This window comes from Gadus chalcogrammus, chromosome 21 (genome assembly GCF_026213295.1).
Source record: "Gadus chalcogrammus isolate NIFS_2021 chromosome 21, NIFS_Gcha_1.0, whole genome shotgun sequence".
Taxonomy (NCBI): Eukaryota; Metazoa; Chordata; class Actinopteri; order Gadiformes; family Gadidae; genus Gadus; species Gadus chalcogrammus.
In genome coordinates this window covers 19,947,612-19,961,040 of record NC_079432.1, presented here as the reverse complement: position 1 = coordinate 19,961,040, position 13,429 = coordinate 19,947,612, and the positions used below count along the sequence as shown (strand labels likewise).

Here is a 13,429-nt window from a genome sequence, read left to right as displayed (position 1 = left end):
AGAGGGTTAGGTTCATGAATGAGCGATGAGAACCATCTGGCTTGGTCTTGGGGAAGAAAAGGTAAACTTTAAAATGCATTTCCTGCAGAAAATCCGGTGCTGCAATTCAAAGTGAGGTTGAAAATATGTTTTAGTAAAGCCACATAAATTAAGATGTGAAGAAATGCTGAATGGCTTAAATCAAGTGAAAAGATTTGAACTCAAAGAGGTCAAAAGTCTAAATGGAGTAAACAATGTAAACCATTTAATAAATGTGGTTTGGAAACAAAGTAAAGAGTTATACAAATAGCTACAGTGTCGAATGCCATTCAGCATTCGACACTGTAGACCATACATTACTTCAGGAAAGGTTAGAAAACTGGGTGGGGCTTTCAGGCACTGTCTTAAATTGGTTCAGGTCTTACCTACAAAATAGGAACTACTTGGTTTCCATTGGCGACTTTGTATCAGAATCAACCAACGTGACATGTGGAGTCCCACAAGGTTCGATCTTAGGACCCTCTTTATTCAACATCTACATGCTCCCACTAGGGCAAATCATGCAAAATAACAATATTGACCATCATTGCTATGCTGATGACACGCAAATCTATGTATCGCTATCACCAAATGACTATCGGCCCATAGATCTGCTGTGCCAGTGCATTGAGCAAGTGAAGGAATGGATGTGCCGAAATTTCCTTCAACTAAATGAGGACAAAACAGAGATAATTGTATTTGGTTCTAAAACGGAAAGGCTTAAAGTAACCCAACACCTTCACTCTCTGTCCCTGAAAACCTCAATCAAAGCCAGAAATCTAGGGGTCATCATGGATTCAGATTTACATTTTGACAGTCACATCAAATCAGTTACAAAATCGGCATATTATCACCTTAAAAATGTAGCAAGACTTAGAGGGCTCATGTCCACCGAAGACTTACAAAAACTTGTACATGCCTTTATCACTAGTAAGCTTGATTACTGCAATGGTCTCCTTACAGGTCTCCCAAAACAAACTCTGAGGAAGCTTCAGCTTGTTCAGAATGCTGCTGCTAGAGTTCTAACAAAGACCAAAAAATTTGATCATATTACACCAATTCTGAAATCGTTACATTGGCTTCCTGTAAGTCAGAGAATTGATTTTAAAATCATGTTGCTTACCTATAAATCCCTACATGGTTTAGGCCCAAAATATTTAACTGATATGCTTCCACTACATCAGCCTTTTAGACCACTAAGAAGCTCTGAGACCAATCTGTTAATTATCCCCAGAGTAAACACAAAACATGGGAAAGCAGGATTTAGTTACTACGCAACAAATAGCTGGAATAAACTCCCAGAGGATTTAAGACTTGCCCCAACTCTGAGCACCTTTAAAACAAGACTGAAGACTTTTATGTTTGCTATAGCTTTCTGCTAAATAACTTTGCCTTTATTTTCTATTTTAATACTAAAATGCCTTTTTAATTTTCTATTTTTTGCATATGTTTTTCTTTTACTTACCTATTATTTTATTTTATTGTATGACAATGTTTATGTTTTATGTGAAGCACTTTGAGTCTGCCTTGTGTATGAAAAGTGCTATATAAATAAAGTTGCCTTGCCTAAAGTGATAAAGTTTGATTACTGTTACGCGCCTCCCCTTTTTCTTCTTGTTCCACCCGCGCTATTCTCTTCTGTCCTCGCAGGTGTTCGCGATTCCTGGGGGTGGAGCTACGGCTACTTAAGGCGTGCCCTGTGCTCCCGATGGGGTCTCATTCTGGCGTCTTCACGTTGACCCGAGCGGCCTTTGAATCCTGCTTGGAGGACAGCTATCGTTTTTCACATTTGTTTTATATAGCGGAGGATGGGAACTGTAGGGAGGAAGTGCTGGCTTCGACGGCCCATTGCGTGGCTGGCCCAGGCTTCGTCCAACCTTTTTGTTTCTTTAATGAGTGTCCTTTTGTTGGAAGTTCTGTGAAATAAACGTCACCATCATTGTGATCGGGAACTTTGGTCTATGTATTCTTAATACGTTGCGGGCCGCCGGATCGCGAGCCGTGTTGTAAGGGTGGCCGTAACAATTACATTGAGATAAAATATAGAAACGCTGAGCTGTTTAAGCTGCTAAAGTTTGAAATGGTTGAATCAAGTCAGTGTAACAGTCAAGTGTGTGTTTGCGTGTGTGTCATCACCTAATAACCAGGAAAAGTTATTAGTCGAGTGCTCTGTGCAGCTCTCAACTATTGTTCTTCTTGGCTTTATTCTTTCTTTATTATTCTCTACAACTTTGGGACCCTACTCCTTCCACTGGAATTCCATTCAGATTTCTTTTATATTTTAAACTATTTAAGATATTCTACTTTCAAAATATTATTAAAAATAGTTGAGCGCTGCATGCAGCACTGAACTAACTACCGGTAAGTCACTTATACACTCACCTTACATAAGACCTTAAATACATGAATACATAAAAAAAAAAGACGATATTAATAACCTGACATAAACCTAAAGATTGTGGTGAGGGGGTTCTAATGAACAGCTTGCTTCGCCTCACCGATGCCCGGGATGATGTGGAACTGCTCGTTGACCTCCTTGTCCACGGCCGTGGTAATGATGCGGACCCCCGGGAAGGCGTACGCCACGGAGTGGACGCCCATCTCTGCCATGAGGAGGGAGAGCAGGAAGATCCTTTCCTCTGGCACGTCGTGGTCCTGGGACACATACACCGACACAGCCGTTGTTACCAGTAGCTTCACTGATGGCTCTGAAGTGGTGGGTGTTACGTGGATCTGAGCGCCGTGTTCATAAAGCCAAAGAAATAAAGAACCAATGAATCCACCTCCAAAGGGCAGAACCGTCCGTCTCTGGGTCCTGGGTCAGAACCAGACGTACTGTACGGACGTCACTGTACAGTACACAAGGAGCGGGTGTGCATGCTGTGTGTAATGCGTCTACACGTGTCTGGGTCTACGTCTATGTCTGCATGTGTGTGTGCGTATGTGTGTTTGTGTGCATGCATACGTGTGTACACGCAGAAACACGTGTGTGTGTGTGGGCTGCACATGTGTGTATGCGCGTGTGTGCATTTGTTTATGTGTGTGCGCACGTGTCTGCTTCTACATGAGTGTGTTTGTATGTGTGTGTGTGTGTGTGAATGCGGACCCACCAGCAGCACCCTGATGGCCATGAGGGCGGCGGCCCCGGTGGACACGGTGCTGTCCATCAAGATGACGTAATCCTCACTGATCTCCTTGGGAAGGCGCAGGTAGTGCAGCTGGACACACAACGCACAGGCTAGGACTGACCCTGGGTCAGGTCAGTACTGGTCGAGAGTCAGGTCAGTACTGGTCCTCCTGGATCAGGTTAATCATACTGACCCTGGATCAGGTTAACATATGGATCCTGGATCAGGTTAACATACTGGTCCTGGATCAGGTTAATCATACTGACCCTGGATCAGGTTAATCATACTGACCCTTGATCAGGTTAAACATACTGACCCTGGATCAGGTCAAAAATACTGACCCTGGATCAGGTTAACATACTGACCCTGGATCAGGTTAATCATACTGACCCTTGGTCAGGTTAAACATACTGACCCTGGATCAGGTTAAACATACTGATCCTGGATCAGGTTAATCATACTGACCCTTGATCAGGTTAAACATACTGACCCTTGATCAGGTTAAACATACTGACCCTGGATCAGGTCAAACATACTGATCTTGGATCAGGTTAAACATACTGACCCTGGATCAGGTAAACACTGATCCTGGAGTGGTTTTCAAACTGTGAGGCGCGCCTCCCCTGGGGGGCGCCAGGGTTCTTCAGGGGGGGCACGACGTGAGAAAAAATAAACCAGAAAAAGTAACAGAAAAAAACGCAAAGACGAAGACGAAAAGTAAAAAGCTGTGTTCGAAATCGTTCCCTATTCACTATATAGTTTATGATATAGTGCACTATATAGGGAGCTTACAAACGAGAATTCGGACACTACTCTGAACATTTCTAAACTTAATTTGCGTCAGTAAATGCTCCGGGTATTTTTGTGATGCAGACAGATGCGCCAACATCATGCAAACAAACCGGGCACTCACGAGGAAAGCTGGAGGTTGTATTGTTGTTGTATTGATGTATGTTTACCTGATCCTGGATCAGGTAAACATACTGATCCTGGATCAGGTTAAACATACTGATCCTGGATCAGGTTAACATACTGACCCTGGATCAGGTTAACATACTGATCCTGGATCAGGTTGAATATCAGATTCCTCTCTGCTGCCTCCTTGAGGAGCAGAAGAACATTAGAGAGGCTTGAAACACACCGGGCTGCCCCTGTCCTCTTACACACACACAAGCTCCCTGTGTCATGGTAGACACACACAAACACACCCACCCCTGGCTCCCCTGTGTCGTGACCCCCCCCCCCCACCTCGGGCTCCCTTGTGTGGTGGTTGGTCTACCCCCCCCTGTGTGGTGGTTGGTCTACCCCCCCCCCCCACCTCGGGCTCCCCTGTGTGGTGGTGGTTGGTCTAACCCCCCCTCCCCCCCCCCCACCTCGGGCTCCCCTGTGTGGTGGTTGGTCTACCCCCCCCACCTCGGGCTCCCCTGTGTGGTGGTTGGTCTACCCCCCCCACCCCCCCACCTCGGGCTCCCCTGTGTGGTGGTTGGTCTACCCCCCCCACCCCCCCACCTGGGGCTCCCCTGTGTGGTGGTTGGTCTACCCCCCCCCCCCCCCCCCCCACCTCGGGCTCCCCTGTGTGGTGGTTGGTCTGGATCAGGATCTTCCCCAGCCGGATGTCTTTGCACACGGCTGTCAGAGCCTGCTCCATGGTCTCCCCGGCCCTCAGGATGGACACGCCTGTGATCTGCACACACACGCACACACACACACACATGGACCAAGACATTCCAACACGCATGCACAATGAGGGACAAACACACACACGCACAAGGAAACAGACACACACAACGAGGGACCCCCAAACACACAACCAGACATGCACACAGTTATGCCTGGTTAATTGTAGTCGTTTTGGAAAAACATTATTCACACAAAAGCAATAATATTATATGTGAATATATGATATGTATTGTTTTAAACCAGAGTAATGCAGAAAGGATGGATTTGCGGACACGAAAATACTACGGACACGTAATGTAACGAGAATACACGTCTACTAAAGTATACTAAAGTATTCTTGTTACACATATTCACACACTTGAAAACAAGTGAACAGTTGCTGTGACAGTAGGAGCATGCGTTAAACAGCTCCCACTTCCTGGAGGAACCAGGTACCCCTATAAAACCCTTATGGATCTGTTAGAGACACTACCGTCTCTCTAGAACCTGGATGGATTTGGTGGACAGACAGACGCTACTGCAGGGTTTCCCACACCTTACAGTTTAGGCGGCCGCCTAAATTTATAGTATAAAATATTCATTCACTCTCTGTGCAAAGATAAGGCTGCAGGGCAACAGTCTGACATCCTGCATGATAATAAGAATGAATGGTCCCCTGTAAAGGAGTGCGAACCTGGACAGGGTCCAGATTAAGGAGCTCCTGTTCCAGAGGAAGGTTCCAGATTAAGGAGCTCCTGTTCCAGAGGAAGGTTCCAGATTAAGGAGCTCCTGTTCCAGAGGAAGGTTCCTGTTCCGGAGGACAGGTTCCAGATTAAGGAGCTCCTGTTCCGGAGGACAGGTTCCAGATTAAGGAGCTCCTGTTCCGGAGGACAGGGTCCAGATTAAGGAGCTCCTGTTCCAGAGGAAGGTTCCAGATTAAGGAGCTCCTGTTCCGGAGGACAGGTTCCAGATTAAGGAGCTCCTGTTCCGGAGGACAGGTTCCAGATTAAGGAGTTCCTGTTCCGGAGGACAGGTTCCAGATTAAGGAGCTCCTTTTCCAGGGGGACAGGTTCCAGATTAAGGAGTTCCTCTCGGTTGGCCTCCATAAATGTAGAGCGAGCAAACCAATCTCAAGACTTAAATACTCGAGACGTGTTTGAATCCGGGACTCTTTATTTTAATGAGCAAACAATGTCAATTCAGCTTAATTTGTTTGTTTTTTCAACAACTTCTGGCAACAGGACAGGTTCTGTTAAAGGTGGCTCCCCTCAGTCCACGGATGTTATTGCTCTACTTAAGATGCTCTACTGCCGTTAGGCCTCTTAAAGGGTCGACTTACTCTACTGAGCCTCTTAAAGGGACACTCTAGTGAGCCTCTTAAAGGGTCGACTTACTCTACTGAGCCTCTTAAAGGGATACTCTACTGAGTCTCTTAAAGGGATACTCTACTGAGTCTCTTAAAGGGATACTCTACTGAGCCTCTTAAAGGGATACTCTACTGAGCCTCTTAAAGGGATACTCTACTGAGCCTCTTAAAGGGATACTCTACTGAGCCTCTTAAAGGGATACTCTACTGAGCCTCTTAAAGGGTTACTCTACTGAGCCTCTTAAAGGGATACTCTACTGAGCCTCTTAAAGGGATACTCTACTGAGCCTCTTAAAGGGATACTCTACTAAGCCTCTTAAAGGGTTGACTTACTCTACTGAGCCTCTTATGGCGCATTTCCACTGCAGGGTGCGGTACGGTTCGGTTCGCAAAGGTGCGGTACAGATTGCGTTTCCACCGCCAAAAGTGGGCGTGCCCTGGATTGAGCCGTACTCGTTTTGCCCTCGTCTCCTCCGTTGGGGTACTGAGACGCCTGAAAGGGTGCCGGAAAATTTGAGCTACACACCCCCTCCGTTGATTGGTTGACAGAATCGTCACTTCCGGGCGATGTGGGGATAAAACAAACTAACAGTAGCCTCGAGGTATTATTCTTGTCAATGAACATGTCGCGTAAAACGCTTGCTTGGGCGAACAAGGAGGTGGAGACGTTCCTCTGCATTCTTGGGGAGGAAGACGTGCAGAGGGAGCTTGATGGATACACTGTGGCTACACTGTGTACACATCATGTCGCGATGCTATGATGTCACGATGTTTACGTAGCTGCCGCGGCGATCAACATCCGGCCTACCATAAAGGGTACTGTCGGCGGTGGAAACGCGACCTCGGAAATGAGCTGGGCTATACCGCCCCCTCCCTACCGGACTGAGGCGAACCGAACCGTACCGCACCCTGCAGTGGAAACGGGGCATTAAAGGGTCGACCTACTCTACTGAGCCTCTTAAAGGGTCGACTTACTCTACTGAGCCTCTTAAAGGGTCGACTTACTCTACTGAGCCTCTTAAAGGGATACTCTATTGAGCCTCTTAAAGGGTTAGATAGATAGATAGATAGATAGATCCTTTAATAATCCTTTACAGGAAATTACAGTGTCACAACTTTTACTTTACTCTACTGAGCCTCTTAAAGGGTTACTCTACTGAGCCTCTTAAAGGGATACTCTACTGTTAAAGGGTTACTCTACTGAGCCTCTTAAAGGGATACTCTACTGAGCCTCTTAAAGGGATACTCTACTGAGCCTCTTAAAGGGAAACTCTACTGAGCCTCTTAAAGGGTTACTCTACTGAGCCTCTTAAAGGGATACTCTACTGAGCCTCTTAAAGGGATACTCTACTGAGCCTCTTAAAGGGATACTCTACTGAGCCTCTTGAAGGGTCGACTTACTCTACTGAGCCTCTTAAAGGGATACTCTACTGAGCCTCTTGAAGGGTCGACTTACTCTACTGCCGCTGAGCCTCTTGCCCTCGTAAAGTGCTCCCTGTGGCGTCTCCACCAACACTGGCTAAGAAAAAAGAAAATGCAAAGTTATGTGTGTGATAAAAAAACGATAAGTATCTAAATATAATGATTCTAAATACAAATATAAAGGCAAATTTGACAATGGTTGATACAATTATGTTCAGTGGTTTTGTTGCATGCAAGAAAATGTCCCGTAAAACAAGGCCAACAAAAAGGCAATCCTCACAGGTCAACGGATAAGTCCACACAACCATAGCCACCTCATCACTTCACCAATAATCCAGAAAAAAAAACGCAAAACCAGTACAACCATTTATTATTTTATGTATATATATATATATATATATATATATATATATATATATATATATATATATATATATAGGGATGGAACGGTTCAAATAAAGATTAGAATGGTTGGGTTCGCTAGTCACGGCTTGGTTCCTTTGGTTCAAAAAAGGTTTTGTGCCGTAATAACGGTAACCAGTGAACCTCCTCAGTCTGGAGTGATGTGTAGTCGGCGTCGCGGCCCTGGAAGAACTCAAGACATTGTTTGACTGGTGGCTTAGGAGTGCTTTTACACAGCAGTGTTGAAGGGAACGTATTCTCCATGTTTGGAGATGCAATACAGAGGAGACTGATATGGTGAACATGTAAATAAAAAACAAATAGGTTGTCCATAGGATACCAATCCGTAATAAATAAATAAACAATTGTTGGCTTTTCAACTAGAATTCCCAAAAGCCAGCAGTGGAGTGTATTCCGTTCCCTAGGTGGATGATGTATAACCACATCCTTTAGGGATTTAACGATGAAGAATTTGCATCATCAGTGTGAACAGTAATACTGTTCACAATGTTTGGCAGATGCGTTTGGGCACTTGTATATATATATATATATATATATATATATATATATATATATATATTGCAACCTCAAATATATTTAAAGTTTAATCTTGTCATGCATCCAGATCAAGATGATAACAGAGAACACACTCACTTTCAGAGGTAGGAACGAGAGGGCGTGCTCTATTAACAGTCTCATTAACCTCTTGGAATAGAAGATGAACTCATCGCGATTCGTTTCCTTGTTCCTACAAACACAAAGACAAATGGTTGGTTCAAAGTCTACAGTATGTATGTGTGCATGAGGTGTGTGCGCGCGTGCGTCCTTGCGATCACCTGATGATGGTGTGCATTCCCCGGACCTGTGGCGTGGCCAGCATCAGGCTGAGGGTCTTGGGGAGGGGCTGACCCTGGTGGGCTGAGGCCAGGGCTGACCTGAGACACACACACGTGCTCAGTGAGGGACAACGCTGACAACGCCCCCCCCCCCCCCCGTGTAAAAGGGTCCTACTGCCGTTACATTGCATCAGATCCAACTAACAGCCTCAGCCTGTCCATCGTGACCACACAGCAACCCCACAGCAGTCTGAAATTAGTTTCTATTGCTGAGGTTACATTCATATCACAGAATAAGGAATTATATGGAATAATGTTTCGGTCATCAGTGATTTGGGTGCGGCCAAGATGGAGAAGCTGTCCTGCTTTCCGAGCAGCAGTAGGGAAGGGGAGAGTGTTATTTGGGCTCAGTAGCCCTAATGCTAGAGGCTAATGCCAGGCATGAAGTAGGAACCAACCAACTTAGCAGGGGCAGGGAGGAAACAAACCCCTTATTATGTATGATTATCAAAGCTAAGTATTTAGAAAAACACTCATTTTGTTATAATAATCCTAATAATAAATTAATATGAATTGTTAAGAGGATAACATCCACATAAAGGCATAACATTCACATAAGATAATATAATGACTTAATTCAAATCTACATTCTTTAAAAACAACAATGGATGCAAATTGCACAATTGTGTTCTCACATATCCCCGGGAGCTCCCCCTGGAGAGGTGACGGGCGAGGGTACGACGAGCAAAGAGTCACGGGAGGGACAGGAAACAAAGAGGACCAGGAACACAAACATTGATACAAAGGAGATAGAGTGAAGAAAACCATTAAGAAGTGTGAAACCCCCATGGAAGAACTTACCACCTGCAGTGGTACTTTACCTGTGTGTTTAAAAAGACGCTACAGTTGGTTTACTCATTAATTAATCCTGCTGCTATTAAGTCATTCTACATATTCGTCCTGCCCAGTTCTTGTTGAGTAAAGCGGAGGAGGGTGAGCGAGAGCGAGAGCCTATGACAGATACATCCTTTTCTCAGCTTGTGGTGATTGGTGGCAGGGATGATAATTGAGGTGTTAAGATTCATTCTCACTCAACTTATCTATGCATTACAAAACACCTTTTTCTAGCTTTGAGTTGTGCCCAATGTGGACCGAAGGAACACTTAAAGGCACTTGCTTTGAACATGATCAGAATTGTTTTATTTGTATAGGCCATACCCATACACTGTAACATATGGGTCCAGTTAGTGTTTGTTTAGGCCATACATACACTGTAACATATTGGTCCAGTTAGTGTTTGTTTAGGCCATACCCATACACACTGTAACATATAGGTCCAGTTATTGTTTGTTTAGGCCATACATACACTGTAACATATTGGTCCAGTTAGTGTTTGTTTAGGCCATACATACACTGCAACATATTAGGTCCAGTTAGTGTTTGTTAAGGTCATACACTAACATATAGGTCCAGTTATGTTTGTATGGTTGTGTGAGAATGGCTCCTCGATAGGGGAGTCGTGTGTTGCAGGGGGCTTCTTTGTGAACTGTCAATTATGTTATCATTCATTTTGCGTCTATTGTGTGCACAGCTAATGACTATCAGGCCAAAATCGTTTTTGATGCATGATCCAATTTCAGTCACATGGGAGAACGACCACGGACGTCTAAGCTCAGAGCCCACAGAAACACACGCACACACTTCCTCTCGCAGATGTTTTGATATAGCAGCAACAATGACCAAAGAAAAGGGACCAGTTGAGGGGCACACTGCAGGAGTAGCTGCGGTGAGGACGGACTCTCCACTCCCATCGGATGTCAAGGTTCAGAAAGGTCAACAGGAACAGGAAAGAAAAAGAAGGAAGGGAGGATACGGAGGAGGGAGGATGGAGGAGCTCATACCTTACTGTGATCTCCCGCTGGAACATTTGCAGATGGGGGGGACATATGTAGACACAGTACACAACAAGAAGAATCTCATTAAACAGCACTGTACGTTTCTCTAGTCTGAATTCTTTGTTAGGATGCTTAATCATAAAATGTATTAATAGGTGTCCGACCAGCCAAGCTGCTTGGTCCCCTATTGTTTCTGTTACGTTTTTTACCCCTCAAATTCTGTAAAAGTCATACTGCAGCCTATACTGTGAGTCGAAAACTCTTGAAATTGTCAGGTATGGTTACCAATAACCCCCACTACCCATAAACCCAAACTTATTTCTCCTCACCAGATTGACCTGGACTCAAAATTCTTTCAGAATATGAATATCTAGAATCAGATGCATTTATAAAACCCTACAATTTTTTACTTTCCCACAATTAAAAACTAAACATGATAAAAAGATTCACAGGCTTCAAAAATAATCAAGAATTCACCAAAATCGCCACATAAAATCTTTAGACCAAGCCTCACAAAAATCTTCGAACAGAATTTTTTTATTTAGTTCCATTTGAGAAATATTGTCCAATAAAGTTGGAGAAGTTAGACCATTTTGTTATTGTATAAAAAAAAACATACGACTATTAGGTGGATACCAATACCCCCCCCTACCCATAAACGCAAATTGTGGTACTGCACCCAAAGGTGGCAGTATTTAAAACAATTATGAACTAGCCTTATTTCTCCTTACTAGATTGACCTGGACTCAAAATTCTTTCATCCTATTAATCTCTAAAATCAGATGCATCTTTTTCACCCTGGTCTTCTGCTATAAAAATGTTCACTTTTCCCACAATTTCATAGAAAACCCGAACGACCACAGTCTCAACCCATTTTGCCTATATGACCATTTTGTTATTGTATAACTAGCATACTATCATCAGGTGGATACCATTGACAGTGCACATTTTCAGATCTGTACTCTTTTAAGAAAGCCCTTAATTCTCTTGTAAAATGTGTGCTTGGAGTTTTCTTGATGTTGTGTGCTTATCAATCGACATTTTCACTATGTGAATGAGGCTTTATGCAGTTCAGGAATGTCAGTGGCTCAACGGGATAATGCTGTGTACTGGTGATCCTTAGGTTGAGAGTTCAGTATGTTCTTGATTTTTAATTTGCTCGGACCCCGTTAATCACCGCTTGCGGTTATATTTGTACTTGTTTTTCGTGGGGGGTTTTGCAAAAAACAACTTTGAATACTAGTCCTCGGTAACTCAGTGAAAAACTATTAGCTGTATGATTTGAAAGGAAACAGGAGAGTTGCAGACAAGGGCTGACAAGAGCACCTCCCCTCTCCATTTCAACGACCGGAGTCCACCGGCACCAACACATCTGACCCTCTGGGTTCCAGATATAAAAACAAGAGGGGCCAGAAGACTGCTTACCTTCTCCAACTGGCTGTGGACATGCTGGACTATGAGGTCCAGCGCTACGAAGTTGTCCCCCCCTGGGTTAAAACAAGGAGATGGACAGACTGACACCTAGCAGACACCCAGACAACCACTTCATCTAAATCAAGAGCAACATGCAGGGGGGCTCGTCCCCTCATCCATGTAGCCAATAACGATTCAATCCATGTAAAAATATCTGATGAAGTAAATATTTAAGACTTGATTCGTTCAAAAAAAAGTAAAACTGATGGTTTATCAACGCTATTGTGACTACATGGCCTCTCAGGCCAGCTGTTAGATCCATGTGGTTGGTCTTTATTATTCACATACTGCCTGCAGTACTGCACTACGACCACGAATGTACATGAAGTGACTTACAAATATGTAGAGAATCACAAGCATTTCCCAACACATAGACTATTTCTATATCATACCAACATAGAAATGGCTTCAGCGTAAGATGATGTGCAATGACTCACCTCTGGGCACCACCATGTCAGCCAGCTGGACCTCTGTACAGTGACTCACCTCTGGGCACCACCATGTCAGCCAGCTGGACCTCTGTACAGTGACTCACCTCTGGGCACCACCATGTCAGCCAGCTGGACCTCTGTACAGTGACTCACCTCTGGGCACCACCATGTCAGCCAGCTGGACCTCTGTACAGTGACTCACCTCTGGGCACCACGATGTCAGCCAGCGGGACCGTGGGTTCGATGTACTGCTCAAAGGCCGGCTTTACGAATCGATTGTACTGCCGGATTACGCCGCCGATGTCCCGGCCGCGGGCCGTGATGTCCCTCTTCAGCCGCCGCACCAGACGGATGTCCGAGTCGGTATCCACAAAGACCTTCATGTCTAACAGCTGAGGGCAGAGGAATAGTCTTATTAAAGGACAATTCCGTAATTTTGAACATTGAGCCCCCTTTCTGATTTGTCTACGATGAAGTATAGTGGTTAACTTCGAATGGCCCCTGCCTGCTTCACAATGGCTGGCTAAGTGAATTCAAAAACACACCTAAGCGTTCGTTTTCAGAAATGTGTCCCTCAGTGAGTGGTTAGTGTTGTTCGTTGATGTTCTTAATCAAGTATCGTAGCGAAATACAGTTTCTGTCGTGTTTTATTTGGCATTTTATAAATCTGCATTTTGTAAATGAAACGGAAGGGGTTGTAGTCTTTTCGCTCGGTTCTAGCCCTACTGTTGATACGGAGAACTGAGCGAAAAGACTACAGGACAGGACCGGAACAGGTTCCAGTTCCGGTCCCGTTTCC

At 44.5% G+C, this 13,429-nt stretch overlaps 1 protein-coding gene across 2 annotated transcripts in view; it reads right to left on the bottom strand.

Annotated features, from left to right (window-relative positions):
- si:ch211-243j20.2 (uridine-cytidine kinase-like 1) overlaps window positions 1-13,429 on the bottom strand; it is a 32,572-nt gene that overhangs the window by 2,555 nt on the left and 16,588 nt on the right. Inside the window, exons 6-14 of one of the 2 annotated variants that reach the window (XM_056581611.1) lie at window positions 12,833-13,022; window positions 12,152-12,213; window positions 10,733-10,749; window positions 8,832-8,930; window positions 8,650-8,743; window positions 7,628-7,690; window positions 4,708-4,830; window positions 3,129-3,236; window positions 2,517-2,751 (exon numbers count right to left, since the gene is read on the bottom strand). In XM_056581611.1, the coding sequence (XP_056437586.1) occupies window positions 2,517-2,751; window positions 3,129-3,236; window positions 4,708-4,830; window positions 7,628-7,690; window positions 8,650-8,743; window positions 8,832-8,930; window positions 10,733-10,749; window positions 12,152-12,213; window positions 12,833-13,022 (991 nt within the window). The remainder of the gene's footprint in view (window positions 1-2,516; window positions 2,752-3,128; window positions 3,237-4,707; window positions 4,831-7,627; window positions 7,691-8,649; window positions 8,744-8,831; window positions 8,931-10,732; window positions 10,750-12,151; window positions 12,214-12,832; window positions 13,023-13,429) is intronic. The other variant, XM_056581612.1, reaches the window with a different exon arrangement.